The 27,822-nt window shown below is 51.7% G+C and overlaps 1 protein-coding gene across 3 annotated transcripts; it reads right to left on the bottom strand.

The window, feature by feature from the left end:
• Positions 1-575: 575 nt before the first annotated feature.
• On the bottom strand, positions 576-24,711 carry WARS1 (tryptophanyl-tRNA synthetase 1). Of its 3 annotated transcripts, none has more exons than XM_087818241.1 (11): positions 24,636-24,711; positions 20,054-20,206; positions 15,062-15,275; positions 13,721-13,829; positions 11,315-11,434; positions 10,593-10,775; positions 8,060-8,160; positions 7,202-7,314; positions 6,822-6,995; positions 2,652-2,792; positions 576-1,639 (listed from the first exon to the last, which is right to left on the bottom strand). In XM_087818241.1, the coding sequence occupies exons 2-11, from the start codon at positions 20,153-20,155 to the stop codon at positions 1,478-1,480; spliced, it is 1,419 nt and encodes a 472-aa protein (XP_087674367.1). In that variant the 5' UTR covers positions 20,156-20,206; positions 24,636-24,711; the 3' UTR covers positions 576-1,477. The 3 variants fall into 3 exon arrangements, with proteins under 3 accessions (XP_087674367.1, XP_016074237.2, XP_016074235.2); XM_016218751.2 differs by lacking the exon at positions 24,636-24,711 and adding an exon at positions 23,710-24,076; XM_016218749.2 differs by lacking the exon at positions 24,636-24,711 and adding an exon at positions 22,063-22,252.
• Between the last annotated feature and the right edge of the window lie 3,111 nt (positions 24,712-27,822).

Raw genomic sequence — 27,822 nt, 5'->3', positions numbered from 1 at the left:
CCTGGGGTCCCTCCGGAGACTTTAAGAACCCACAGGTTTTAGAAGGAAGAGAGTCAGGGCAGGCCTGCTCTGCCACAAACGCTGTGTGGCCGTAGACAAGCCACCTTCCCCTTCTAAGCTGCAGTCTCCCCAGTTACACGAGGACCAGCACATAGCGAGCCCAGGCCCGACTGGGCCTCCGCCCTGGGCCCCACTGAGTGAGCCCAGCCCCGCCCAAAGCCTGGCCTGTCACTACACAGCCCCGCCTCTGCCCACCCTATGGCCCGCTCCCATGTGCACAAGATGAGGACCCCGGTTTGATTCTCTACTGGGAAGTGAGCTGGGAGAGGCCAGGCCAGGGAGACTGCAAAGGGCTAGATGGGTGGGCGGGCTACTGGTTCCTGGGAACCTGCATCTCAGTGCCACGGGCTTGGGCTTCGGGCACTGCCCGCCTCCACACCCACACCCCCAACTGTGAGGCCAGCGGACTCAAGGCTGTCCGCCGAGGGGCTGCAGCTCTGGGCAGCAGGCGCAGCACAGCTGGGCCCGAAGCGAGGCCTCTGTCCCACTCAACCCCAGACAGCACAGCCACACAGGCAGGACCAAAGTTTATTTACGCCAATGAGCAACATGAGGATAGAGCACTCGGGAGCGGACCCTGCGCCTCCACAGAGGGTTTTCCTGGGATATCCTTCCGCTTTTCCAAACCACACAGGGTGTGAGACTGATTGGCTCCCACAGCACAGCGCCTAGGGCCTCGGGGGCTGCCTTGCGCTCTCTAGCCCCGTCCACCCACCTGGGGACATGGGCAGGGCGCTACTCCGTGCAGGCCCCCGTGCCAGTCAAGTTGTCAGGACAAAGGTGTCTGCAAAGCCGCCAGCCTCTCAGGTCAGCGGGTGGGAGCAGCATCCGGAGGACTGGGGAAGGGAGTGTGAATTTTGGAGAATGCATGCGGTCTGGAGGTTAGTGAGATGAAAAATCTTTTCCACAAAGACTCAATTTAATAAAAGTGGCCGCCTCTGGCCAGCAATTCTTTTTGGTTTTTTGGGGGGGGAAATGGGTGGAAATACGTCTGTGCCCATTAAACTTCCCCACCTCGACTTCCCGAAGTGTGCACAAACCATGGGCTCTTTCACCAGCAGGCTCTCAGGGTTTATTTGGAACCGTGGGAGGTTTTCCAATGCAAGCCCATTGCTGGGCTGGAGCAGGCGGGCCAGTGCACACGGCGCCCAAGGCTCCCTTCCAGGGTGCCTTGTGGGAGAGACTCCAGTGGGACTTCCTGCCTGACCAGCCCAGCAGCCGGTACCCAGGCATAGCCCAGGGCTCGGCTGACAGGAGACAGAGGATGAAACCCAGAGGAAGAAAGAGCACTGACAGATGCAGGGCGCAGACATGAGAGCCAGGACTCCGCGTGACAGAGCCCAGGCACAGCAGGGATTCGATGGGGCTGGGATTATTCGTAAACTATATTTCTGTATGTGCAGATGTAAAATGGGCATTACTGAAAGTCATAGGACAGCTTCCGGGGCGTCATGAACTCTTTGACGATTTCGTCTGTGACCTCCTTGCGCCGGGCCTGGTGCTCTGCAACCAAGGGCTGCAGGACCTCTACCAGCTCCTTCTTGAGATCGCCGGTGAGCATGGCTCCGCTGGTGTAATCCTGTGAGGAGACACCCTGAGAACTGGCTCCGCACACCCACCACCGCACTCCCAACAAAAACCTGCTCTGTGCCTCCTAGGCCACCCTTCTGAACCTGGAGGGCCTCGGCCCTGAGTGGCTCTGTGCTCTCAGTGGAAGGAACTAGGGGAGTGGCCGGCCCTGCGGCCTGAGCAGAACTCTAGGCACGCCGACTACGGGCAGCTCCTCCAGCCCTACCCACCTTTATAAATCTTTGCCGAATCTTTTTCATTTCTGATTGTAAAAGTAATACGCACTCAGTGAACAAGCTTAAGGAAGTACCCAGGCCCCAGAGCAGCAGCAAGGCTAGTGCCGGAGGGAGGGCCATGGCCTTCCGGTGGCGTCTTGGGTTCCCCCCTGCACTGCTCTCGCTGCCTGTCCACCTGACCGCCCCGCAGGTGCACTGACCCACGTCAGTAAACCCTCCTAGGTGACCTGTCTCTGCTGTGCAGTGGTCCTGCGCTTCTGCAGTTATCATTTTGAATGTCGTCGTTTGGGGAGCTCTTTAACCAGGATTAAGTCCTTGGAAAAGATTCTGGGACTTGGAGAACTTGAGGCAAAGCTTGGATATTCTTTGGGTTCTCTATACCCACGGTGGAGCTGCTCCTGGAGAGGCTGTGCTGGGGACACAAGGCTCCCCTGGGGGGCCTGGAAGCATCTGGTTTACAATCATTGCAAAACAACAGCAACACACAACGCTGCTAACTTGGTAGGGGCTTGTTTTTACTCTGATGGCATGTGGACTTATACGGCTCTGAGAGAGGACCATGAAACCCTTTTGTGTGGCTACTGAGTAAATACCTTGCGTTTCCTCTTTTGTGAATCCTGTTCATCAGGTTTCTCAGCACATGGTCACAACATGATCTACCTACTCAGTTGTAATCTCCTGGGCCCAAGGCCCTGAGGAAGCTCTGAACACCCCTAGCAGCTACCAGAGCCCTCCAGGTCTGGTGAAGTGAGCTGGGGCTCCTAGGGCCCAGGGCCTCTGTCTTACCTTCCTGATCTGCTCCAGCCGGTCGTCATCCTCCAGGAAGAAGGTCAGGTACATGAAGGACACGTCCACACTGCAGTTGCCCCCAAACTGCCTGTGCTCCTCAATGGTGTCTCTCCCTCCAGAAAACGCATGCTTGTTGACCTGCACCAGCAAGAGACACACACACTAGTTGGTTCCAGCCACCCTGAAGGAGCCCAAGTGCTGGAAGTGAAGCCCATCAGATCCTGACCAAAGGGAGGCTGGTTCCGGCCGGCGGGAGAGCCCCACAACCAGCCACAGTGGGGCCCACTGCAGGGAAGGGGCAGGGGAGAGCGGGTTCACTTTGTGTTCCCCACTCCCCAGAGACAAGAACAGTTGGAGAGCTGAAATTTGGGGGGCATGTCCTAACGTGTTCTCAGGTGACAAGCTACAGAGAAAGGACAAACACAAGCCCTTTTCAGAGTAACACACACGACCAGGGAGGAGCGGCTGGTGCCCGGGGCAGGCAGTGCTGTCACCAGAGCCCTGAGCCTGGCTGCGTGAGAGAATGGGAGGCACGGAAGATGGCGCAGGAGGGAAAGCTGGACCCACGCACGGTGCGGAGCTGGGAGGCCAACAAGCAGGGCCCACCTAACACACACTTTCAGACAGACTCACAAACTAATAAATGTTTCAGGAAACATCGAGGAGAGTCCTGGAGAAATCAGGGCTACAGATGAGAGAAGAAAAGCCAAAAGGATAGGCAAAGTCCCTTCAATGTTCTCTCAACGAGTACTTGAGAAGCCTGCTGTGTGCAGATGTTACCCTAACTTTTTACTGGGGAACGGGGTAGATGGGGTTGGTAAATTCTAAGTGGAGATGTTCAGTAGGTCTCCCCAGAGGTCCCCGGGACAGGTCACTACTGGATGCTCTGGGACTGTCCAGAAGCAGCGGCTGAATGCACAGCACAGTGAGGTAAGGGACACTCATCTTCCACAGGTGGGCCTGGGAGGCTCTGCTCAGGAGAGGAAGCTGCCCGAGATGCTTAGGCGAGGCCCTGCACAGAGGGAAGCTGCGAGAGGTATGGGCGGACGGGCAGGCCACCTTCCCTTTCCTTAACAAAAAAGGAGCAAGTCATAAAATCACTATGTGAACTCCAGAAACTATGGAAAATACAAAATAAACAGGAGAAAGAGAAAACCACCAAGTATTGGGCTCTTCTGAGGTCAGTGCACCCTCGGGCAGGTGCACTGTGTCTGCCATAGCCTCTGGTCTTTGTTGGAGGCCTCTGCCTGTGTGGGCATCTTCTTGGGTGCAGACTCCCAGGCTAGGCCAGGCCAGGCCAGGCCAGTGCTGGGCCTCAGGGAAGATGTTCCTGTGCCAGGAAGTCTAGAGGACAGTCTCCTAGGCTGCAAGGGTAGAATGACCCGAGGGCCCTGGGGCAATTCCCTGAGCTTGTCTGAGTAGGACGAGCAAGTGGGCACCTGCTGCCTATTTTCCAAGATGCTCAGGGACCGCCTGCCACCCAGACAGGCCCTGCATCCAATGGTGGCACATAGCAGATGCACCATAAATGGTGGCTGTGATGATTATTACAAACACTTAATCCTCAGTGACCTCGGTATCGCCTTCTCCACTTCACAGGTGAAGAAAACAAGGCCCAAGGGTCCAGAGCCCGCCGTGTGGCACTGAATGGTGGGGCCAAGCTGGCCCTTCCTGGGGTACTGGGTTGCTGGGAGTGGCTTCCATGGTCCTGGTGTTGGACATGGCCGGTCCTCAGTGATGCTGGGCCCAACTTACAGGGAACCAACAGGAAGACCATTTGGATTAGGGTAGCGACAGTTGGCGAGGGCTGGAATGCTACTGCCAGGATCCAGAATGATGGAAGCAAGTGAGATGTCTCAAAGCATGAATCCATGTAACGGACAGGAAACCGCGCCGGTAAGGCTGTGTGGGCTGAGGGACGAGGGACCTGATCCAACCACCAGGAGCCAGCATTTCCACTGTTCCAACCTAACGGGAAGGCTGAGTTGGTGGCAGAAGCCCTGAGACCATGGTGGGGGCAGGCCACTCTCTGGGCCTGGGGCAGCTCTGGGAATGGCACAAAGGGGCCAGAAATCACGAGTGGGTGGCCAGATAGTAAACTGTGTCATGAACATTTGTCCTAAGGAGGCAATTCCCACTGCCAAGGGCTGCCTGTGGGGGCCAGCTGACTCTAAGGGCTCCGTCAGGTCCACGTGACAGCCCACAGAGACACTGGCATGGCCTGCTCTGCCAAGGACCTGCTCATCTATTTGCTTTCTGAACTAAAAGCTTGAATTTGGGGGGCACTTGACAGTTCATAAAAACTTTCTATATGTAATCTCATGTCAGCCCTGCCTCGTTGGTGAAGGGGACAACTGCCCTACATCACAAATGACACCTGGACAGCCAAGGTCACTCTCCCACAGCAGGTAAGAGGTGGGGCCAGACATTGGTGGGCCTGGGTTACAGTCCTGGCCCGACTGCTTCCCAACAGGGTGAACACAGGGCACTTGTCTGACCCCGCCCCGCCTTGATTTCCTCGCCTACAGAATGGACACAGCCTCCCTGGTGGATGTTAGGACTTGATGAGATTGCACAGGTAAGCACATGGCAGGTGATTTCGCAGCCACGCCCCCACATGCCCACATGGTCACTGCTGTTATTTCTGAGGGGGGCAGATGCCCTCTCTCGGCTGCTGGAGTCTGATTCTGGAGTTGAAGATGGGCATGGAGACTGGGAACAAAGGCCTGGCCTGGCCCTGTCCTGTCCCACAGGCTGCTCAGGGCCCTGGTGGCCTCTGTAGCCTGAGGTTCCTGACCTCACGCTTACTGCTCACTCACCCTCTGGGTCTTGTGGGGGATGAAAAATGCCCCAGAGTCAAAAATGACTTACTTCAAACAGCATCTCAAAACAACACGCAATGCCTTCTGTGCTGGACGGAACAGGATGCCTCCCCTGTCCCCCACACGACCTGCTCTGGGAGTTTTGGCCAGAAGTGAAAGGGAAAGAAAAAGCTCTGTCTACAAGAGTTTCAACATCAACGGTTTCCCTATTGTCAACGAGAAACTGCTTGGGACTTTCCAGGAGGGTCAGGGGCCCTGCAGTGACCTAGACGGTTGCATTACATGCTTCAAATACAGTTTCTGTCCCTCCCATTGTAAAATTCCAACCTGAAAACACATACTTGGTTCCAAATAAAATGTCAGCAGCTTTGTGGGGCAGTGAGGGGACTGTCCTATGCTGGCAGTTCAGAACCAAGCAACAGACGTAACTGTAAGTAACCAAGTGACTTACAGTTCACGTCTCTGGTGACGACAAATACTGACCGAGAGCCCTCTGCATGCTGGGCAGGGCAGGGCTGTCCCATGGAACGACATTTATCGACTTTGAGTCTCAGTGAGACTCTGGGAGGAAGCCAGCTCCCAAGCACCATGTTGGTGGCTGCTCACAGGCCAGGAGCGCTCTGCTGGTTTCCGGTGGTGGAAACTCGGTCAAGTTGTTGGCCCCTCTGGGCCTCATCCCTCTCGTCTTTAAAAGGAACACACCATGCTCTCTCAGTGAGAATTAAAACAAGGAAATGTGAACGAAGCGCCTGGCCTGGCTCAGGAACATAGCTTGAACATAGCTTGTGCTCAGAAATAAACTGATTTTTCTCTACTGTTCAAGAGTAACTTTAAAGAAAACTGCCCTGCCCAGCCGGGTGTGGCTCAGCGGTTGAGCATTGACCTAGGATCCAGGAGATCGAGGTTCGATTCCCGGTTAGGGCACATGCCTGGGTTGCGAGCTCCATCCCCAGTTGGGGACATGTGGGAGGCAGCCGATCAATGACTCTCTTATCATTGCTGTTTCTATCTCGCTCTCCCTCTCCTTTCCTCTCTCTGAAATCAATATATATTTTAAAAAAAACACTGCCCTGACTTTGCTTCCAGAACAGAGTGCTGATGAGAAAAGAAAGAAAAAAAATCCAAAGTTCTGCCTAAGTGAAAGGACACAAAATAAATTCCCCTGATATTTGGGAACAGGTTAAGGTGGCCTGGAGTTAGTGGGGCACAACTATGGACCCTGGATTTCAGCAGCCTTGCGGCAGATGCTGGAAGGACAGAGTGATGGTGTGGGCGTGGGTGTGCGGGCTCCTGAGCCCCTGGTTCTGTGCACATAGGCGGCTCCTCCGCCCGGGGCAGGGCTCACCTTGGTCTTGATCTGCTTGGCCGTGTCGGTGAGGAAGATGGAGGAGTTGGGGTCGCTGGCGCTCATTTTGGTCTGGGCGCCCTGCAGGGCGGGGAAGAAGGTGGAATGCAGCAGGGCTGGTTTAGGGTAGCCGATCCTGGGGGCCACGTCCCTTGTCATCCTGAAGTAAGGATCCTAGAGGAGAGGAGGCATCTTGAGGATGGCTCGAAGAAACGCGCCAGCTTTTAGCCCTTGGACGACACAGGCCTTCAGAGCCACCCACAGCTTCCAGGCAGTTTACAGAACTGATTTCCGCCGACACCCTCCCAATCCGCCTTTCCTACTGGTGAGTGCCCACAGCCTCCCTGCAGCCCAGCCCAGATACCCCATTGCTTCCTGACCTGGTCGATGGCACAGGGGATGAGGCACTGGACGTCTGTCTTGTCCCCAAATATCTGTGGGAATGAGTTGCTGAAGGAGGGAGCAGCCTGGATGGCAGGAAAGCTGATCTTCCCTGGGAGTGAGGACAGAGAATCTTTACACAAGGGACCAGCCCCTGTCCGGTTACCCTGGTGAAGGGATGAGCAAAAGCGGGCTTTCTCCCCATTACAAAAGTAATCATCACTAAAGAGAACCCGAAAACCACAGAAAAGTAGAAGAAAAAAACCCCTATAACCAATTTGTGTCTCTTTTCATGTTTTCTCTATTTCTACTCATTTCCATTATGATTATACTGTTTCCCCCCTTGCCTTTTCCACTTTGAAGCATCTCCCAGGTGGCTGTTACTATGTTCTATCCTGTAAATGAATCATCTACACTGAACCTTTCTCTGCCCACTGGGCATTCAGGTTGTTCATGTTCAGTTGTTACAAATTATGCTATCTTGGCACACAACACTGTTTTCAATATTTTGGGTATTGATAATACTGCTACTGTTATTTGCTGAGAACTGCAGAGGTGGGATTTCTGGGTCAAAGGGTATGGACCTGTGTCACACCTGACAAGTAGTGCGCCAGCCAGCCAGCCCTAGCCTCGGTACTTGGGTGCTCAGGTAGACTTAGATGTACACTACAAGCGGGCAGTCTGCACCCTTTCTACTTCCTTTAAAGCCTTAGAATAGATGACTAAAGATGACTGAGGAGACAGGAGGACTGGCACCCTGGAACACAACTCCACACGCCCAGGATAGAGGCCGAAGGAATCTCTGGCTCCTGACGGGCTGGGGCTGGGGCTGGGCACAGTCAGCAGTAACTCCTTACCGATGCAGTCACTGTCCGTGAAACCAAAAATGCCTTTCACTTGGTTGAAGGTCACATGCTTCTGAATCTTTACCACATTCTTGTAGAAGCCTGGGCTCGACCTGCAAAGACAATCAGAATCAGACTCCAGGCCCACAGGGCCTTCCACCAAGGGCACAGCTGCAGGTGGTCAAGCCAGAGGGGACGACACCAGTGGGGACAGACCGGGGAGCGAACTGCCCAATAGCCACTATAGGCAAACACCTGCAGCAGGCAGGGCAGACATGCCTTCACCTGTGAGGTGGACGGCAAGCATGGAATCCAGTGTGAAATCAACACAAGACAACCCGCAACAAGCAGATGAGGCCAGAACACAACTGGACTCCGGCTGGCAGCAGACAGGAAGTATCTGAACTCTGCCGGTTCAGTGTGAGTGTGCGGTGGGGCTTCACATTTGGGGGCCCCAGGGAGTGGTTTTATTGAGACAGATTATGCTCTGTCTTGTGGGAGACTATTTGCAACTGTTATCAGATGGAGTGCCAGGCAAGAGGGCCTGTTTCTGTGAGCCGGCCCTCCCTGCATCTGGCCACCACCACCGCTCCACTGTGGGGAGTCATGCTGTTTGGGTAGGATGACCCCACCCCCAACAACAGGGCCCTCTTCTGTATGGTGAGGGGTGTGGATAAGAGGCCTGGATCTGTGGCAGCCATTCTGCTACCAGAGGGAACTAGGCTCAGGATGAAGTAATCACAGAGAGGGCCCCAGCTCTGGTGTTTGAGCAGGGTTTCTGAGGAAGACGGGCCTCTTTCTGCTGCAGCGGCGCCCACACACGAGGCTTCGCCACTGGTGATAAGCAGCAGATCTGGCTGAGCCCCACACATGATGGCTGAACATCAGTTCACCTCTGGAGAGAACATCTGCCCTCCACACTCCCAAGACTTAAGGAACATGTCCTGGATTAGCTCACACAGCCAGTTGGGGACACGGTTTAATGCTGTGAGAGATTTTAGATAGTAACATTCACTGAGCACTCGCCAGGTGCCAGGCGCTGCTGAACACATTGCGTACCGCTTAGAAATCTCTAAGACATAAGCCAGGGACCGCACGTTTTTGGGCAAACTGCACGTTATTTAAATCATCATATTCGAATGACCAAAATACAATGTAACTGCAATGCTTTATGGGTTCGTGCAATTATATAGTTTTTCGTAGATTGACCTGCACGGTTTCCACCAATGAGATCGCTTCATTCGATGTGGACAAGACAGTGTGTTGACATCTAAAGTCCATAACAGATGGTGCGTGAAAAACGAGAAAACTTGTGAGCGGTACGAAATGCATTAAAGTACTTTCTATGTAGCACCTCAATAAGTCATCATAAAACTGCGCACAGGTATGATTCCCGACTTTTCCTCACAGCACTTCTTCTCAGGGCCTAGGAGGTGCCTGCCACCAAGAGCATGCCGTGAGTGCTTCACTGACCTCATGGAAGAAGGCCACCCTCACTCTGCACCACACACTGGAGGTGGCCGAGGAGGAGCCTGGGTGCCAGGAACCAGAGCCAAGTGCTAAGTTCGCCTGCAGGAGGGACGGCTCCCAGGATGAGGCGATGCCTGATCTGGGTTTGGAAGAAGCAGAGGAACCCCCCAAGCTGGAGGGGAGGGGACTCCAGGCAACAGGAATACGGACAAAGGGGAGGAAATGGAACTGTCAACTCTTTGACCTAGAGGGAAGTGGCAGTGATGCTGGACAGGAACCAGGCCTAGATACAAAGGGGGGGTGTGCTCAGAGAGAAGTGAGCACTTGACCCTGAGGATGAGGGAGTGCTGGGAAAGGCCTGTGCAGGGGACTCAACCAGACCTGAGTTTAGAGAGCACAGGCTGGAGGGGACCAGAGGCCCTGAGGGGCCACGGTGGGTGGGAAGAGGCTACAGAACACATGGGCCTTTTAAGGAGTGAGGGAGAGAAGTAAAACAAAGTGCCATGGAAATTATAGTAACTGACAGCTAAGGTCTCATTTCATCCTACTTCATGTGCCAGACGCTGACTCACAACCACTACAGATGTGGCCGGATTCAAACCCAAGCCCACTGTCCTTCCTTCTAAGACCACGTTTCTCGGAGGACCCCGCAGTGCCCACGAGAAAAGTAATGTTAAAAAACCTAATACTTTCCTAACACATTCTCAGTAGTCATGTGGATGGAGTTCAAGACCTCAGAAGTTTCAGTTCAAGGCTTTTCAGGATGAAACCTTCTGGCCTAAGTGGCTGATTTAAACACCTGGACTGAGAGGGAATGTGAAACTGGGGAGTCTTCTCTGTGAGGAAAGACAGATACCCTAACTGTGACGATCCTCAGAGAGAAACTACGACGCAGAAGCACTTCTTGGGCACAGCTGAGGATGGAAACCACAGCCAATACACGAGGTGACACACTTACTCGAGGAAGAAAAACCGTCATGGGGCCCGAGAGCATCTCAGGTGTTTCAGATGCAGCCGTGTCCCGAGGACCTGATGTTGCACATGCTTAAGAGGCAGCCATGCGCCCTCTCCTTACCCCATGTAGTCGAGGTCAGAGAAGATGAAGGTCTTGTTGATGTCGAAGCCGCAGGCGATAATGTCCTTGGCGTTCTCCACGGTGTAGCCGTAGGCCTGGTCCAGGGTCAGGTCCTTCCACAGGTACTTCTCGTCGTCGGTCATCTGGATGACCAAGGGCACGTTGAACACATCCTGCAGCCACCTAGGAGGCAAGGGCAGAGGCGGACATCTCACTTCCCTACAGAAAAACGCAGGTTGGCATCTCGAAACTCAGTTCTGACTAACTTGTGCCAAAGCCACCTTTTCTACAAAATCAGGTGGTCTCAGCACGCTGTGGACGTATCGATGATGAAGGCTACTGCCGTTTATGAACTCAGGGCGCCTGCATGGCGGCTCTAGGCCAGCTGTTGGACATCATTTGTAGTCTTACAGTAATTTTACAAGGCAGCTATGATTATCTTCACCCTGCAGATGTGGTAGCTAAGGTTCAGAGCAGTAGCTGGCCTGTGGTCACATGGACAGAGAAGAGAAGGTATGAATCAGGTCCGGCTGGCTGTCTCCACCACCCATGTCCCTCTAAAGTGACATCAGGAACAAACCAGGTGAACAGGTACCAGGTCCCTGATACTGGGTTTGTACAGCAAACGTAAACGAGTCCTGTCTTGTGGGCTCTCGACGGTTTATACCTGCTGCTCCTGACTCACTACCAGCAGCAAGGAGAGCCACAGGCTCAGAACTTACTTAGTGAAAATGAATGGGATGAGATGGCCCAAGTGCATGGCTTCGGAGGAGGGGCCCCGGCCCGTGTACAGGTAAAACGGCTTCTTGTTCTCATAGGCATCGAGGACTTGGCTCATGTCTCTGAAGGAAAGAGGAGAGAGGGAACTGATTTTTCTGGGAAAAGAAATCAAGGCACTAATGCTCACTTGGAAATGTCGAGAAAACACGGGCAAGAACTAGTCTGTTGTACCTTGGTGCTTCTGTGATAAAAATAACAGGAAACGTCTACTGACACAGCTTCTCCTGTGACTGTCTTTAGAGCGGAGGACTTGAGGTTCGGAATAGTGTGTTTAAACATGGATTCGGACAGGCAGCCACCGGAACTGTTTTGGAATCTTTCCCAGTATCAACATAGATACATCATGTGCTTTATACACTGTCTGGGTGACAGGCTGTTCCGGGAATCACCCAGCCCTGAGACTCTGGGGACCCAGGTGGGGATGTCGCAGGGTTCTGCACAGTCCTGACTTAGGGTGGGGAGCTGGAGAGCTGACTTGGGCTCCCTCAGCCAGGTGGGACCAGGTGTCTTAACCTGGGAGTCATTCTGGAATCGACCACCCTCCCCAGGTCTGAGGTCCACAGGCAAGGCACATGAGGGTCCTCCCTCCTGGCTGTGCCTCAGAATCACGTGGCAGCTGCTTCCACTTTGCACCCACCTGGGCCCCACTTCAGAGAGGCTGATTCACAGGGGCTGGGTGACATCTGCAACCTGTATTTTTAAAAGGCTCCCCCAGTAACTGCGATATGTGGCAGGGGTGGAACCACCACTCTCAGTGTGACTGTTCTGTTTCTGGGCAGTTTCCCAAAATAAAAGAGAAACAGCCACCTTTTCCAGAGGTCTGGTGGACCCCACACTACGGGATTCTACCCCCAGCCAGGGCCAGCTGCCAGCTGTTCACCTTGGGCTGACAGGCCGAGGAGCATTCTGATTTTTTGTGCTGAGTTTTGATTCCGCCCCCATGGTATCACACACTATTTTTGAAATAAGGAAATAATGAAAACACAATTTTGGAGGGAAAAAGTCCTCCTCTGGCTCTCACAACTAATCAATCAAACTTTTACAGGCTAATAGAGGAGAAGGGCAGGTAGTGGCCGCACCAGCTGACTTGCGCCTTTGTGGGAGTCTCTGAGCGCTGAGTGGCGGGCGTTCACTGAGTGGCGGGACCGCTGTGTGGTAGGTCTGGGCGGGGCACTCCCTGGAGTGCGTGGAGCCCACGAGAGCAGCTTTGTGAGGATGGGTCCCGGCAGGGACTCACTCAGAGGGGTAGGCGCCCAGCCAGTACCCACTGGCTGTTTGCAGCTGAACAGTGGGTGCTATATCTCATCGAATCCCCTACATTACAGATGATAAAATTAGATGTGGGGGGAGCATTCTCAAATTTGAGAATGGCCAAGAGCTCCAAGTCCCATGCCTCCATCACCTGCACAGGCTGTAATGCGGATGAGCCTGGAAAACACGCTCTGTGAAATAGCGGTACACACACTGCCTCACGTTGGGTGGTTCTTTCATATGAAATGCGCAGAAGAGGCAAATCCATAGACATGGAAAGGAGACCAGTGGTCGCCAGTGGTAGGGGGGAGAGGGGGAAGGGAGACTGATTGCTAATGGGCACGGGGCTCTTTTCAGGGTAAAGAAAATGTTCTGGAATTAAGACAGTGGTGATGGTTATATAACCTGGTGAATATACTAAAAACCACTGAAAAAGGTGAACTTGAAAAAGGTAAAGTAAATCTCATTAAGAAAAACAGTTTGATTATATTCTGCCCAGAAGGCTGAGCAAGGCCTGGAGTTCTCTGCACACAGAATCTGAAGTGTGGGGGCAGATGGCTGACCTGTGACCTGTGTGTGCTCTTCTGAGACCATGACTGGGGAGTAGAACAGAACAACCCTACCTTGTACTATAAACCCCAGGAACACAGCCTCAAAGGTGGACTGCCCCAACCCTAGGTGATCTTTGGGAACCTGCTCACTTTCTGATGTTATGTACACAGCACTTACGGTCTAAGGAGGGATATGCAGTGCATGTGAGCCCTCTTAGTTTCTCTTCTGATATGATTTATGAGCAGACCAGCACAATAGGAGGAAGAGGGAACATAATTTCAGGAAGCCCACTGCTTATCTCATGGGAAACACTGAGCTTGGACACGATCCGACATGAATGTGATCCTCTGTGAATATTACCTTCACTTGGTAAAGCGGGCAGTGTATTGATGAAGAAGCTAAGGGCCAGGGGGTGCAGGGACAGGCAGGATCTCATGGCCAGCTACTAAAGGGAGAGGTGGGTCCGCGGAGTGCCGGGCCACCCGAGGGAACAGACCGATCACTTTGAACTAGAGGAGGGTGGGAAGGCCTGTGGTGCTGCCCACCTGTGTGAGAAGAAGATGCCTCTGCGCAGGAAGCGGTGTGGTCTCTGGCCCGTGGCTCGCTCTATTCGGTTTATCAGCTCTTTGTCAATCTTACTGCTTCCGAACCGAACTGGAAAACCATTGGGAAGAAGAAGACATGGCTATGTTAGGTGGTGGGAGGTCTGGTGAGTAGGGATCACTGAAACAGAGGGAAAAACCAGCGATGCATCGAAGTCTTAATGAACCAAACCCCTAGGCCTCTGCCCCGGCCCTCTTGCCCAGCATGAAGTCATGTCTTTTGCACTAACAACAGCTGAGATCACAACCAGCAAAACAGAAAACAAATTACTGAATAAAGTGCTGTTTTGTTCAGGATTGGATTCTGATGGAAACACATCCAGAACGCAGTCTAGCTAGAGACTTCTGGCACACACACACAGATACACACACACAGTAGCTTATTGCTCATTAAGGTAAAATTTATACACACTGACAACTATATATTTTAATATTCTGTAATTGTTTTTCGTTTTTTTTAAAAAAATATGTCTTCATTGATTTCAGACAGAGGAAGGAAGAATGAGAGAGAGAGAAACATCAATGATGAGTCATTGATTGGCTGTCTCCTGCACACCCCCGACTGGGGATGAAGCCCGCAACCCACGCATGGGTACTCGCCCTGACCGGGAATCAAACCTCAATCTCCTGGATCCTAGGTCGATGCTCAACCACTGAGCCACGCCCGGCCGGGCAATATTCTATAATTGTTGAACTGAATTAACACCTGCCTGTCCTCGAGTAAATTTTCCCTCATTGATAGTCTACACTTAAAAATCACGGAAAATGACTTTGACTTGGGTAAGAACACTTGGGTTCTGTCTCTTCTTTGGTGGTTAGCACTGACCGCAGAGTGAGGACGTTCCTGAGCAGGGAGCCCTTCAAGGAAGGGCCTGGAAGTGACAACCAGCCACCTGTGAGCAGTCTCCCCCCTCAAGTTGACTTCCAGCCTGTTAGCTCCATACTTGGCATCACTGGAGGAGAAACGTAGGTACCTGTGACTACTTGTCACCGCTAAGTGAAGGAAAATTTCAGTGACTGAAATGGTGTCCATCTCAACAGACCTTTCCCAAGTTCTGAACTGTTCAAAAAAGGAGAAAGGTCCTACTATCTACTATAGATCATTGTATTGTAATAAGCTTTATTTTATTATTTTATTTAAAAATCCTTGAATATAATGCACCACCAAAAGATTTTAGGATATTTTTTTCTTGGCATTGAAACTTGACTGGATTTATGATTAATTTAACAGTTAGAACATCAATGGAATCACTTCTAAAAGTCTGGGCTTTTCCCAGGACGTACCAATGAGCTTGTCATAGTCAATGCCTTTTGCACTGTTCGTCTGTACGGTCCACGGGTCCACAAAATCCTCGTCAGCTTCCATGGCATCTGGGCCACTATCACCCCCAGGTGCCGGGTTCCCTGGGGGGCAGTCGGCCTTGTAGTCCTCCCCCATGGCGGCTTTGTAGCTCATTTTTAGGGACAACAGCATCTTCACTGCGGCATCGATTTCATCCTGAACACAGGAAAGAGGGTGCAGGGTGAGGGAACAAAGAGGAGCAGACGCCTGCTGGGCACCCCTGCTGCAGCGGAGGGCACTGTACCAGTGCTTTCCCACGCGTGGCTTCCTTCACTCTCCCAGCAACCCTGGGGGGGCAGGCCTCACTGTCACTGTCCTTTTCCAGGTGAACCACCTTGAGGATCAGAGAGGTGAAGGGGCTTGCCCATGGCCACGCAGCAAGTGTGGGCCTGAACATACTGTTTTCATCTAGATGCTGTTCTAGTGCTATGGGCCACCACCAAGCACTGTGGGGATAAACTCAGTGACACAGTACACACTGTATTTATGAAAGAGTCACTACACCAGAGTCTCAACCACCACCGATGCAGAGCACGCGTGACAAGTCCTCTTCTCCACTACACTGAGCTCTGCTCTGAGCTTGTTTTTACAGTATGCACAGGCTGACTTGAATATTTTCAGAAACACAAACAACCATGCCACCAAGGACAGCACCAGCAACTCAAACAGACACCATGAAGACAAAGGCAAGGAACAACTAGGGGCTTTTAGGTTATAAACTGAGCAAGGATCCATGGAAACAGCTGGGCAACAGCTGTACCACTTCCCCAAGTGTTTGCATATTTATTGTTTTAAAATAAGCACAAGAAAGGCAAATGTAAAGTGTCTCCTTCGCTGTTTTGGACCTACTGATGCCTCTCCCAGAAGCCCTCACCAACCGCCCCTGGCAGCCTGGTATTTCAAAGAGGAGGCCTAACTATGCAGATCAGTCACATTAAGCCCTAATGCTTGACTCCATAATTGGCCTGGCTCGGTCAGGGCACAAAGAATACCCACAGTCCAATTCCCTTGCCAAGGAAAACACAAACATTTCCATTTAGAGTTTTCACGTAATGTGCTATAAACGGGCTTCCCAGCGGACAAGTACTGATGGTACCCCCCATTTACAGAACTGCTCCCTTGGTAGTGTACCTGGGCTGCTCTTGTAGGGTGACTTGCAGACGGAGTTTGTGTTTCAAACTCCGAAACTATCTGGAATTCATTTAGAGTCAGAGTTGTGTAACCAATAAGCCCGCAAATAGACCTCTTATGAGACAGAGTGTCTGCCCCGGTTAGACAGGCAGGTATGTCTCACTCACCTCATTTCTGCAGTGCCCAGGCTCAGTGTTAGTGACAAAATAAATGTTGAGCAAGCACAACCTACCAAGCTAGCTGTGGGAAGAATGGCTTGGCTTGGTATGCGGCAGTCAGAGCCCCAGAATCCGTGGCAGTGTTCACACTTTGCACCGATGTCACCTAACTACTGGCAACTAGGTGGCTCATTGAGAGTCAAATGTTCAATCAGTGTTCCTGCTGGAAGGCTGTCTGGAGTCTGAATTGAAAAGAAGGCTCACCTTGTCTCTTTCTTTGTTCTCAATCTAACATGGACCAGAATACTGAACTAGAATTTAGAAGCTGATGTTCTAGGAAAAGCGAGACACAAAAGACTATGTACTACCAGGTTATGTAAAGTTTGAATACAGGCAGAACTACCCACGGTGGAGGGATTGGGTAGAGGAGTCAGGTGGAGGCCTCCGTCGGGAGAGTAGAGGCAGTGACTGGAGGGGCCTGAGGACGCCTTCTGGGTGCTGCCAATGCTGTTTCTGCATCTGGGTGCTGGTCACACAGGTGTGGATCTTACTGTGAAAATTCAGTGAGCTGCCTGCTTATGGCATATTTCAATGTAAAAAGTTTACATAAAGTAAAAGGAGGGGAAATATTGCTCTGCTCTCTATCGTAACCACTATGGTTCAGCGTCATTTCCTGAGTGCTGCTCAAACTGCACACGACCTCGGCCACTGTCTCCAGCCAGAGTCCCCAAACTCTGGTCTGTACCCCCAAGAGACTCCCCACTTCAGTGAGCCGTCGTTTCTGAAGGCAGTGGGTCTTCCTCCCTCAGTACATGCCAACTGTGGCCCAGGTGGGTGGCAGAGACAGCTGGCGAAAGCCGCAGTGCCCGCACTGGACTGGCACTGAGTGGCTCAACTATTTTGCTTAAAGTGAATTTCTAAGTCAGGTGCTTCTATGATAACACACTTCAGGGTCAGATACAAATGTACTTCTGAATTTTTGTTGTTTACCTTTGGTCTGTGTGCAACTTCTGCTCTCTCTTGCTTACTGAGCTTAGTCAAAGACCACGCTACTGTGCTAAGTATCACTGGTTTGCTAAAATAATGGACGTAACTGTGACCACTAAGAATCACTAGTAAAAATATTTATTAAATGTTGTTCAAATTTAATGTTAAATGGACAAAATTACTACTGTCAAATTCCCTAAATGGGTCTATAGAGTAAAATATTCAACAGTTGGGTCCTTATTTCAGATTTTTTGGGAAACAATTAGCCTCACCCATTGAGCCCCACCTGGTGTGTAAACTTCTTTCTGTGAGTAACCAACTCACAGATGTCACTTTCTCCCAGTACTATTTCTTTCTTTTAAGATGTAATGGTTTATGTGGGGTCCAATGGTCAAAGTGCACTCACAGGGTGAGTGTGAGACAGTTGACACCGTCTGCCGAGAGCCTAGGAAGAGAGTTTTAAGAAGACAACGGGCTGGAAGTTGTGGAGAGGAAGCCACTGGGTGACCCAGGAGTGAGGCACCCCAGAACGGAAGGGAGTGCTGGGGTGCCCACTAGGACGCAGACTGGATGGATCCAACTTCTGAGACCCACAGCAACAATAGCAAAGGGGGTTCTAGAGAAGGCGTAGCCCCATGAAGACAGAGGAGACAAGAAGCAGGGTTCAGAAGCCAGAGGCTAAACGGGTGACGTAACTGGCTGAGCATGTGAGAAGGAAAAATGGTCGGATGTCATGGAGACACTGGCATTGACTGGACTCACACCCTGTGGAATCCCTAGGAGGCTGGGGAGTCAGTGGCCTCAGGTACAATCTGTTTAAGAAGCAGTTATTCAGGCCTCTACCCCAGGCTCCCAACACTGCTGAGTGAGCCCCCCTGCCCCCACCCCAAGGTTTACTGTCTAGAGAGGAAGAGTGAACCGTGTCCAGACTGAGGGCCCTCTGCCCGACAGGGGTAGTGCACTGAGAACAGGGAGCTTCAGGGAAGGACCATGCAGCCTAGCTCCTCTGTCCCATTTAGCTACATGCCGCTGGCACCAGGCCTATACCTCTGGACAGCAGACCAGAGGACGCCCCTCTGAGGACTCTAGTAACCTCAAAGAAGAGACCTAAAGACTGATGCTGAAGATTCCCAAACAAAAGGGAGCAGTTTGGTTGGGCTCCAGGGAAAGAAAACCTGCACTGACAAGCTCCTGCCAGCTTCTCTGCTTCCCTCTGAAACATGCTGGCCAGCCAGGTACCACCAAACACTTGAGGGCTGCTCTAACGTGAAAGGCAGAAGGAAATGCAGAAAGTGGAGTTTATAAGGGGGCAGAGAACATCAGGATAGTGATCACAAGATCTCCGAGATAAAAGGACACTGCACCTATAAAGTAAAAACAGGGTTTTATGAGGAAAGGAACAGAGATTAGATGGGCTCTTAGAAGTTAACAATCAAAGGACAAGTGGAAGACCACAGGAGAGTTAGGAGGTGAGGAAACACCTGGAAGAACACGAAGAAAAATAAGTAAAATAATAAGATCAGAGGATGAGTCTCTGAATTAAAAAAAAAATCAGTAAAGAAACAGAACATAGAAGTGATCAAAGAAATAATTTAAGGATCATAAATTTCTAGTTTGAAAGGAGCACTGAGTGAGCACCCATGCCAAAGAAATTCCAAAACATGGCACAAAGAGAAGATCCTACAAATGTCCAGCAAGAAAAAACAAAGGAATCACCCGGCTTCTCCACAGCAGCCCTGGGAGGGGGCTTCAGACTGCTGAGGGAATACCCAGTCATTATCAAATATTAGCTAAAATAAAGATACTTTCAGACCATGTCAGAGCCCCCAAAATTATTTCCTTAGCAGTAATTTTTTTCAGAAACCACTGGAAGATTTGCTCTGCCCAAAGAGAGCTCACCACAGAGGAGTGAGACACAGGGGCCCACAGAGAGGTAAGAGCCCTGGGTGGACAGCAAGAGAAGGGCCTACAGTGGGCAGTGTGTGAGGTGAGCCACCAGTCCAGGGCAAAGCAGGTGGAAAGTCTGGGAGAGGCCTTTTCAAAAATTTGATTGACTGGTTGATGTGAGGGCCTCCAGGGGAGATTCTGCAACTGAAGGAAAGCTTGGAGACCCATGACCATTAGTCCATAAAAAAGCCAAGCAAAAAGAAATTAAGACAGATTAATCAGCTCCAGAGAAAACAAAGCTGGGCAGGAAAGGAAAAGCACTCAGTATATGCAATGGGTCAGGTGCCGGCAGCATTTCCATGGTTAGAATAACATCAATGCTAATATCAACCAAGGGCCACAGTGTCAGGAGGTGGGAGGGATGGAGAGAGTTTGAGAAAGTGGTGATTCCTCACTTTCCACAGTGAAAGCCCTGAACAAGGAGCAATGTAGTAAGTGTGGTCTTTAGAGCTACGGGGGGTTATACATGAAAAGAATCAGCTAAAAGAAATGAAAATACGTGTTTGTGGGAGCAGGAAATGGGGAGGTGCAGGTGGACGACGGCTTTTCTTTATATCACGTGCATCAGCAATGTTGGTATAGGAGAAGACAAATGTGAGATTACAGCCAATATAGTTACAGTCAGTTACTGAGGGAGCGGTCTGCTCCCAGGAACACTACACAACAGACTTGGCTGGATGCACGTGGGGAGAGCCCCGCAAAACCGCCCACCTTCGACGCCTGCCCGGCTTTGAGGGCTCTCACGCGTTCCCCTTGCGCAGCTATGCTGTTGAACAGCTCAAGTGGGGAGGCTCGCCCCTGCTCGTCCGCCATCTTCCGGTCTACAGCTGGGCGCTGGGAGAGTTGCTCAGTGGCCCCAACAACCTGCGGGAGGAGGAGCGACAGAGAGAAATTACAAACTGCTGCAGCTGTATTTTCTTTCCTGTATCCCGTCTTTCTTCTTTCCCTAGAGGGTGGAGGTGAGTTATAATAAAGAGTATGTACAAAATAACATCAGCAAAAATGTAGTGGACATTTGGGGCCATGCAAAAGGGAAAGGGAAAAAAATGCAGAAAATGACCAAAGGAGCTGCTGGCTGGGAGTCAAGGGTTTAAAGGAGGCCCCTGCTAGCCACCGAGCGTGCCCCCCAGCACCCCAGCATAGGAAGGACTTGTGTTTGCAGAGGGAGCAAGCACCCAAGGGCTTGAATAACCCCAGGTCTAATCACCCTAAACACATCTGGCAAATTGCTATTTACTCTTTAATTGTGTTGCCGACAAATGCCCAGATCTTTGCTGCTCTGACCAACCTACCTCTGAGCAAGTGGCTTCCTCAGAGGGCCAGCTGCTCAGTTCTCAGACAAAGCAAGGTCTGGGGCAGCGGGCGGGGCCTTAGCCGGCCAGGTTCCAAATGAGGTAAGAACTATATATAGTCTGTCCGTCAGACCTGCTGCCTTATTTAACTGGAAAACTCTGAAAAACTCTGGGTCAGCCACTTCCCCTTTCTGAGTGTCCACTTCCTCATCTATAAAATCTCACCATCAAGTACCTCTTCACCTACCTCAAGGGCTGTTATGAGAAGAAATAAGAAAAGACGACATGGTAGCATTCTATAAACTGTAAAGCAAGCACTAAATTGATTCGGGCACTGTGTGCAAGGAGCCAGAGCTGGCTGAGCCCCAGCCCCACCTACAGCCTGTTGCTACACCTAGGAGAAGGTTGACAACTACAAGGGCTGTGACACAGCAGCCACGCTCCAGCACTTCTGTGCTTGGTACTGCTCTAAGCACCTCTACCTATCACTTCACTGAAGCCTTATGAGGCAGGTTGATCTCCATTTCGCAGGTGAGTCAACTGGGGCACACAGAGGTTAAAAAACTTGCCCAAGATAACACAGCAAGTAAGTGGTAGAGACGGGATACAAACTCACGAAGTTTGGCCCGAGGGCTCCAGTATCCCACAGGTCCCCTACCTGGAGTGAGCCTCAGCTTTCCTGTGAAGTGGGAACAGCTCATCACAACACTAACTGCAGGACGGTGCATGGGTAAGTGCAATGACGCAGGTAACGGTCTAGCCCACCATCGGCCTTACGGTGGAGGTTTGAGTGACTACTGTTTCTTTAATCATTTAAAATTTTTTTCTAGTAACTCTTTGAACCAAACACATATTTGAGGGATAACTTATTTTTATTTACCCATTGCTAAATATTTGTTTCAAAAGTATGTAAGTTTCAACTAAACCTGATTCATATAATCAGAGACCATAATACTGAAACCAGGATGGGTTTCTTTTCCCCTCTGTGCTGAAAACCACCTCAATTCCCAGAAAGGGAAGCTTGGCAGGTAAGTGATATGGATAACAAGGCTCGCAGTTCAGGGAAGCCTGTAACAGAGGAATGTGGAAGAACCTTCCGACTGGCACTAGAGGAGAAATGCTCAGGCCCACATCAAATAGCAAAGCGAAGAAAATGACTTCTGGCCACAGGTGATCAAATATCATGTGCAGATACTTTACACGTGACCCCGAATTCTCCCAGCTTTCAAAGCCAGGTGCACAGTTCAGTGAGTCCTCACCTAATGACATCAAATCTTCTGCCACTTTAAGCGAAAGGACACATAACCAGTTTTACCCTAGGCTAACTGATATAGAAAAGAGTTAAGTTCCTACAGCCTCTCAGCAACATTATCAGTAAAGTTCTGAAGTCTCTGAGTGGGACCAAAATCAAGTACAGATTGAAATTACCCTTAAAAATTCCTGGGGAAAGTGCCAGGTACAATGATGGGGTGATCCCTGGGCAGCTCATCTTCCCTACAGGAGAGCAGTTCACTGCAGGTGATCAACCAGACAAACTGGGCCTGCATTTAGGGTCTGTGTTGTAGGGAAAAAACATGTATCTATAAATATCAGAGGGAAAGATGAGGTCTCCCTGCTCTTGTGATCACAAGGCAGATACGCACTTCGTGGTAATCCCCACACTGTAAATCTTGTGTGTGTGTGTGTGTGTGTGTGTGTGTGAATGTGTGATACAACTCTGTGAGCGAGTGCACCAGGAATGACCAGAGACAAGAACAGCTACCACTTCTCTCATTTCATGCACCCACCCATTTGACACTGTTTCTTCCATCTAGTCAACACCCTCCTTTATTTCTTTGTTAGCTAACTTTTAGAATTAAATTTACCTTCAGAGGTTTTTAACCTGGAGTTTGGAACCTCTGCAATTACACCACTAGCTTGCATGCACATTGGTATATTCCGGGTTCCATGCAGAGTATCTGGGTTGAGTTACTTTTTCAACGGTGTCTGAGGTGCCAAAGGCTAAGGACCATTGTCTTAGGTGTTAACCCCATAAAATGCCAATTGGGCTTTGAGTCTTTGTTAAGGAAAGCTGTTTACCCAAGACTATAATCTAAAACAAAGGAATGAAGTTATAACCAGTGAAGTCATCTATTATCTCCTCTAAAAAAGTACTGGGAGTGTCAAGACCAATACAGCCTACTCCCCAGCCGATGACAGCATACCTCAGAGAGAAAGCTGCTAGGCTCTTAAAAATTAACTCTCAATTCCTCTTTTTAAACAACCTGACTCTTGTGCCCATTTTGAAAGGTTCCGTTGTCCTGCAGGAGCACAGCAGGCACCTAAAGAAGCTGGGTACAGTTTTGGGATGAAAGGAAGAATTACAGAACCATACAATGGAACAACAGGACAATGGTCTCATCTCAAAGATAAGATCAGAGCCTATCCATTCTGCAAGTTGGGGGGAGACCAAGGAGTTTCTAGGTGCCTGGAATACCACCAGGGGTGGGATACCATCCTTCCCATCCTGGACCAAGTGTGGGCGACAATGGCCTTGGATGGTCAAGTTACCAGAGGACCAGAAGGTGACTTCTTTAAAGCAAGGAGTTCGTTAACACTTCAAACCGTGGAACAGATTATGTTCACTTTTTCTTTTCTAAACACTAAGAGGAAAGGGATTGTTTTTTTCTCTCCACATAATAAGATGAACATTATCTTAAAAGGCAAAGAAGGCATTAATCTACAAGAAGCCAGGCACAAGGTATTTTTGAGGATCACCACGAGACTGCTAATAGGTTTGGATACTGGCTATTTAAGGAGGCCTCATCAGTGAAAAAATACGACAGCCAGCACAAAGGTGCTAAAACTCCAGCCAGGAATCCAGACAGGCACCTGCTCCCCAGAACCTCCCTGTCGTAGGGAAGCTGTGAGTCACCTGAACTTGGGGGTCAATGCGATGAAATAAAATGTACAACACCCCGATACTAAGAGAGACACCCTCTCGCTCTTTAAGCCAAGGTTGCCAGCGCTTTGGTAAAAGGCTGGTAAGAAACACACCAATAAGCTCCAAGCCTAACAAGGGATGGCAGCACATACCTGGGTGGGGGAGACCCTGCAGAGGTGGCCGGTGCAGCAGCTGAGGCTGCCCTGGGCAAGCGGCACTCTTCTTTTATAGCTCTCCCTCTTTCTTTCAGTTTCCTTTTTTAAAAAAATGCCTCTTTCTTCTCCTTTCTTCCTGTTTACCCCAGCCCTTCGGCTATTTGCAACAGGAGTTTCTTAGAAGTCACCCCGTTTCTCACAAACGCTGGAGCCTCTTGACCAGTTCCTGGCGGGACTGTCCAATCAGGGGTGGGCTGTGTGTGTGAGTGTGAGTGTGTGAGTGCGCGCGTGGGCGGGTGGAGAACAATGCAGCCCTCAGGAGCCCAGCTATGAGCCGGTCATTGCATCAGCCACGCGGGCGGCCGTGGCCTCCGCGTAACCTCCTCGCCCGCTTCCCGTCTCGCGCCTCAGCCTCAGCAGGAGCCATTGTGTTTATTTGCGGTCGCGGGGGGCGGGCTGAAACCCCCCCGCGACTGCGGTGCCGCCGAAAGAGCAGGGTCCCCGGGGTCACACGCACCCGGGCTCTGGGCCAGCTTTGGCATTTGCTTGTCTCAAGGCCCTGGGCAAGTCAGGTTCCCCTCCCTCCGCTTCACCCTCGGTTTCCTAGTCTGTGAAATGGGCGTGAAGGGGCCTCCCAGCTTTACCGCGGCGGGGACTGAGAGCGATACCACGGGCAAGGCCCTGACACCGGGCAGACGCCTGAGGAGAGGGCGGAGCGGGGACGGGACGGAAGGTCGGCGCCGGCCGGAGCGGCCACAGGCCAGGCGGGCAGCGCGCGCAGAGGGGGCGAGGGGCGTGGCGGCCGCGAGCCGGGCTCTCGGGAGGGCACTCGGGACCGTGGCGAGCAGGCGGCTCCGGGAGGCCGGGCCCTCGGCCCCGCCCGGCCCCGCCCGGCCCCGCACTGCGCTCGCCGCCTCACTTACCCGCCCATGCGGGCCCGACAGCGCGGCTGCGGCTCGGTCCACCCGTCAGCTCGGCGTCCGTGGAAACGCAGTCCGACCGGAACAACTTCCGGCAAGGCTGCGCCATCATTGGCTGTTCTCGCGGGGGCGGGACGGAGGCCGCCGCTGATTGGTTGGCTGCCTCGGCGCCGGCGGAACGCGGCTGGAGGGGGGCGGGCGCAGTGCCGGCAGGACCGGCTCCGGGAGGACCGAGCGCTTCCGGTGCGTGTGGTGAGCCGCGGGCCCGGGGCGGGAGGGTGCTGCCCCCGGCGGCGGCGCGAGCGCCCCGCGCCCCTCAGCGCGGACCCTTCCCCCCGCGCTCCTGCCCTTCGCCTCCGGTCCTTTCCGAACGCGCCGTGCCTCGGACCGTCCTTACCTCTAGCTCTTGACAGCTCGGCCAACTCCTATGCATCCTTCAAACCCCGCCTCCGGCCGTGCCCTGTTGGTTGCCTTCCTGAGCCTGCGGCCTCCGGCACAGGATCCCTGTTTTGTGTTTAGCCTCCGTCCCCACCGGACCCCACGTAAGGCTTGGCGCAGAGTGTGGGTAACCAGGCAGTGTTTCCTGAAGGAGACTTTCTTTACTTTCTCTGTGCCCCCCTCCCCCCGCATCGGATGGTGGGGACCAAACAGGGAACCAAGCGCGAGAACCCCGCCCCGTGCAGCTGACCCGCTGGTCGCGGCCATTGCCACCCCTCCCTTCGCGGCCTCGTTTCTCCCATGACCTTTCCTTTCTTCTAGCTGCACCTCTGCCTCTTAGTTTTATCACCCCATCTTTCCATGAAAAAATTTCCCGTTCGCCTTAACGTAAAAGGCAGCAAATACTTGTTTTCTTAAACTTATGTTTGTCCCGATGCCTCTGAGTCTTCTCCACTTTTGCCTGTTTTCCCTGCATCACCCTTGCCTCCTCTCGGGCCCCACTGGGTGGGATTCCTTGCCTCTGGCCACCCGCTCCCTCACCCCCCCCCCCCAGGATTATCCAGATGTCGCCTGTCCTGGGCCTGCCTCGGCCTCCCCAGGTGAACCTGCAACCACCTCTGTTCTCTCTCTCGCACGTCTCTCCTTAGGACTCCTCACCACCGCACACCCCTCATTTCACTTGACTATGGTCTGTTTCTCCTACTGGTACGTGAGCATGGTGAGCGCGGGTGTCCCTGGTGCCCACTGTGGGGCTCGGCGAGTGGCCCGTCCTCCGTCAGTGTTTACTGAACGAGTGGAGGAAACGTACATGAAGCAGATGGTATAGGCACCCCTGTCGGCCACCCTCCCGTGCTCATTCCGTCCTTGCTGCCTTGTCTTGTTAGGCAGTGGGGCCTGTGGGCCCCAGTCCCACTACCCTCTGATCTTCTGCTGTAGACATTGTGTTTAACTCTGGCCGTGGGCTTCCCCTGTGACTTGACCCCGGTGGAAGGCTGGGTGGGTGGGAATCCGTCCTAATGGCTGAGCACAGGCGCCTCGGTGGTGGGAGCCTGGTGGGTTCCCTTGAATGGGATGCCGTGCACGGAGCTGAGATGTCTGACCAGGATGGGCCTCGGGCCCAGGTGAGGTATTTAGAGAACAGAAATGCCAAGTCACCCACAGTGCTCAGTTCCATTAGTGTATAGTTTGTCCATTATGTTATATTGATTCCATTTGAGATGGGATGGGCTGTTTTAGAAGTTTTTTTTAGGTGATGGCTTTGTGTTTGGATTAGGCTGCAGGTGAGGGTGGGATTTGGGAAGGAGGCAGATGACCTAGCTTGTTTGGGGTGAATGGCACCCTTTGGGGAAAAGGCGTGGAAGGGGTGGGGTGTTTGATTCCAGGGGACATGAAATCCACTGTCGAGGGGAGGACGGGCTGTCTGAATGTCTTGATAGATGACCCGGAGGGACTCTTCTGGCGCTGACCTGACCGCACCCGCGGGAGGAGGAGCTCAGGGCTTTCTCAGAAGTTGGTCCTCGCTTTAGCTTTCCGTGCTGCTCCACCGCGCCCTCTGCTGTCCGGGATGGGACGTGTCCAGCATCCTTGTTTTCTTCTTGGTGGTACCTCGTGTTAACAGAACAGAACTGAACTCCAGATGGAATCCTTTTTTCTAGAAACTAGTTGGCAACAGTCTGCATGTTGGGGTGAAACGGGCAGATTTCGATGACACCCTCGGTCTTGGGTTGTGGATCTTTCTCTCCAAGTGGATTAGTGGAGATGGGATATCTGGGGGTAGAGCGTTGGAGGCAGAGAGGACACAGGAAGGACCAGCCCGGGGGAGGGCAAAGGTGAGGATGGCACGCTGTCCCCACCTGGTGGATTCGGGACCCCTTTCCATTTCCGTGTTTTCAGACCTAACCTCGTTCCCGTTGAGTGAATGTCTAATAAATGTGCTGCAGGCTCTCTTTATATGTCTGTCTTTGCAAACATATGCTGGTATTTGTGTAGGATCCGGATCCAAAGTGGGGATGTTGCAGTGAAAACTATAATATGTTTCCACTTGTCATAGGTTACTCCCCAAATTGCCCTTCCAAAAGGCATCTTTATTGTTATTTTTCTCTTTAAAATTTTTTTAATTTTTAAGATATAATTGACATGCGATATTGTGTAAGTTTAAGGTATGCACGTGCTGATTTGATACGTTAATACATTGCAGCCTGACTACCGCTGTAGCACTAGCTAAGACCCCTATCACACCACATAATTATCATCTGTTTGTTGTGGTGGAAAAACCTGCCTGTCATCTGGCCGGCACTTCCTGTGCCTGCTTCTTTTTCATTTTGTATTGAACTTATTGGGGTGACACTGGTTAATAAAATGATACAGGTTTCAGGTGTTCGATTCTATAATACATCATCTGTATATGGTACCAAAAGGCATATTTAATGTCCTGGGTCTTTCTCTCCAGGCTTTGTGTCTGCAGTTAGTCAGGTCCTATTTTATGTCTTTCAGTCAAGCTTTAGTTTTCTTCATGTAGGTCTTGCTAATTGTTTTGGTTAAATTTATTCCCATATTTCCGTAGAAAAATGACGACTTCTAACTTACTGTGCCCGGTGTATAGAAAAGCGCTCATGCTTTATGTGTTTATTCTCATGGGTTTTGCCTTCTTGGACTCACTGGATGGCATGCTTTCTCTCACCTTCGCTTGGTGGTACCTACTCTTCATGCATGTTTTCTGACGCCTGACTTTGCTTGGTCTTATCTTAGGTAG

The sequence above is a fragment of the Miniopterus natalensis genome, chromosome 1 (assembly GCF_054644295.1).
Source record: "Miniopterus natalensis isolate mMinNat1 chromosome 1, mMinNat1.hap1, whole genome shotgun sequence".
Taxonomy (NCBI): Eukaryota; Metazoa; Chordata; class Mammalia; order Chiroptera; family Miniopteridae; genus Miniopterus; species Miniopterus natalensis.
This window is presented reverse-complemented; position numbering and strand designations above follow the sequence as displayed.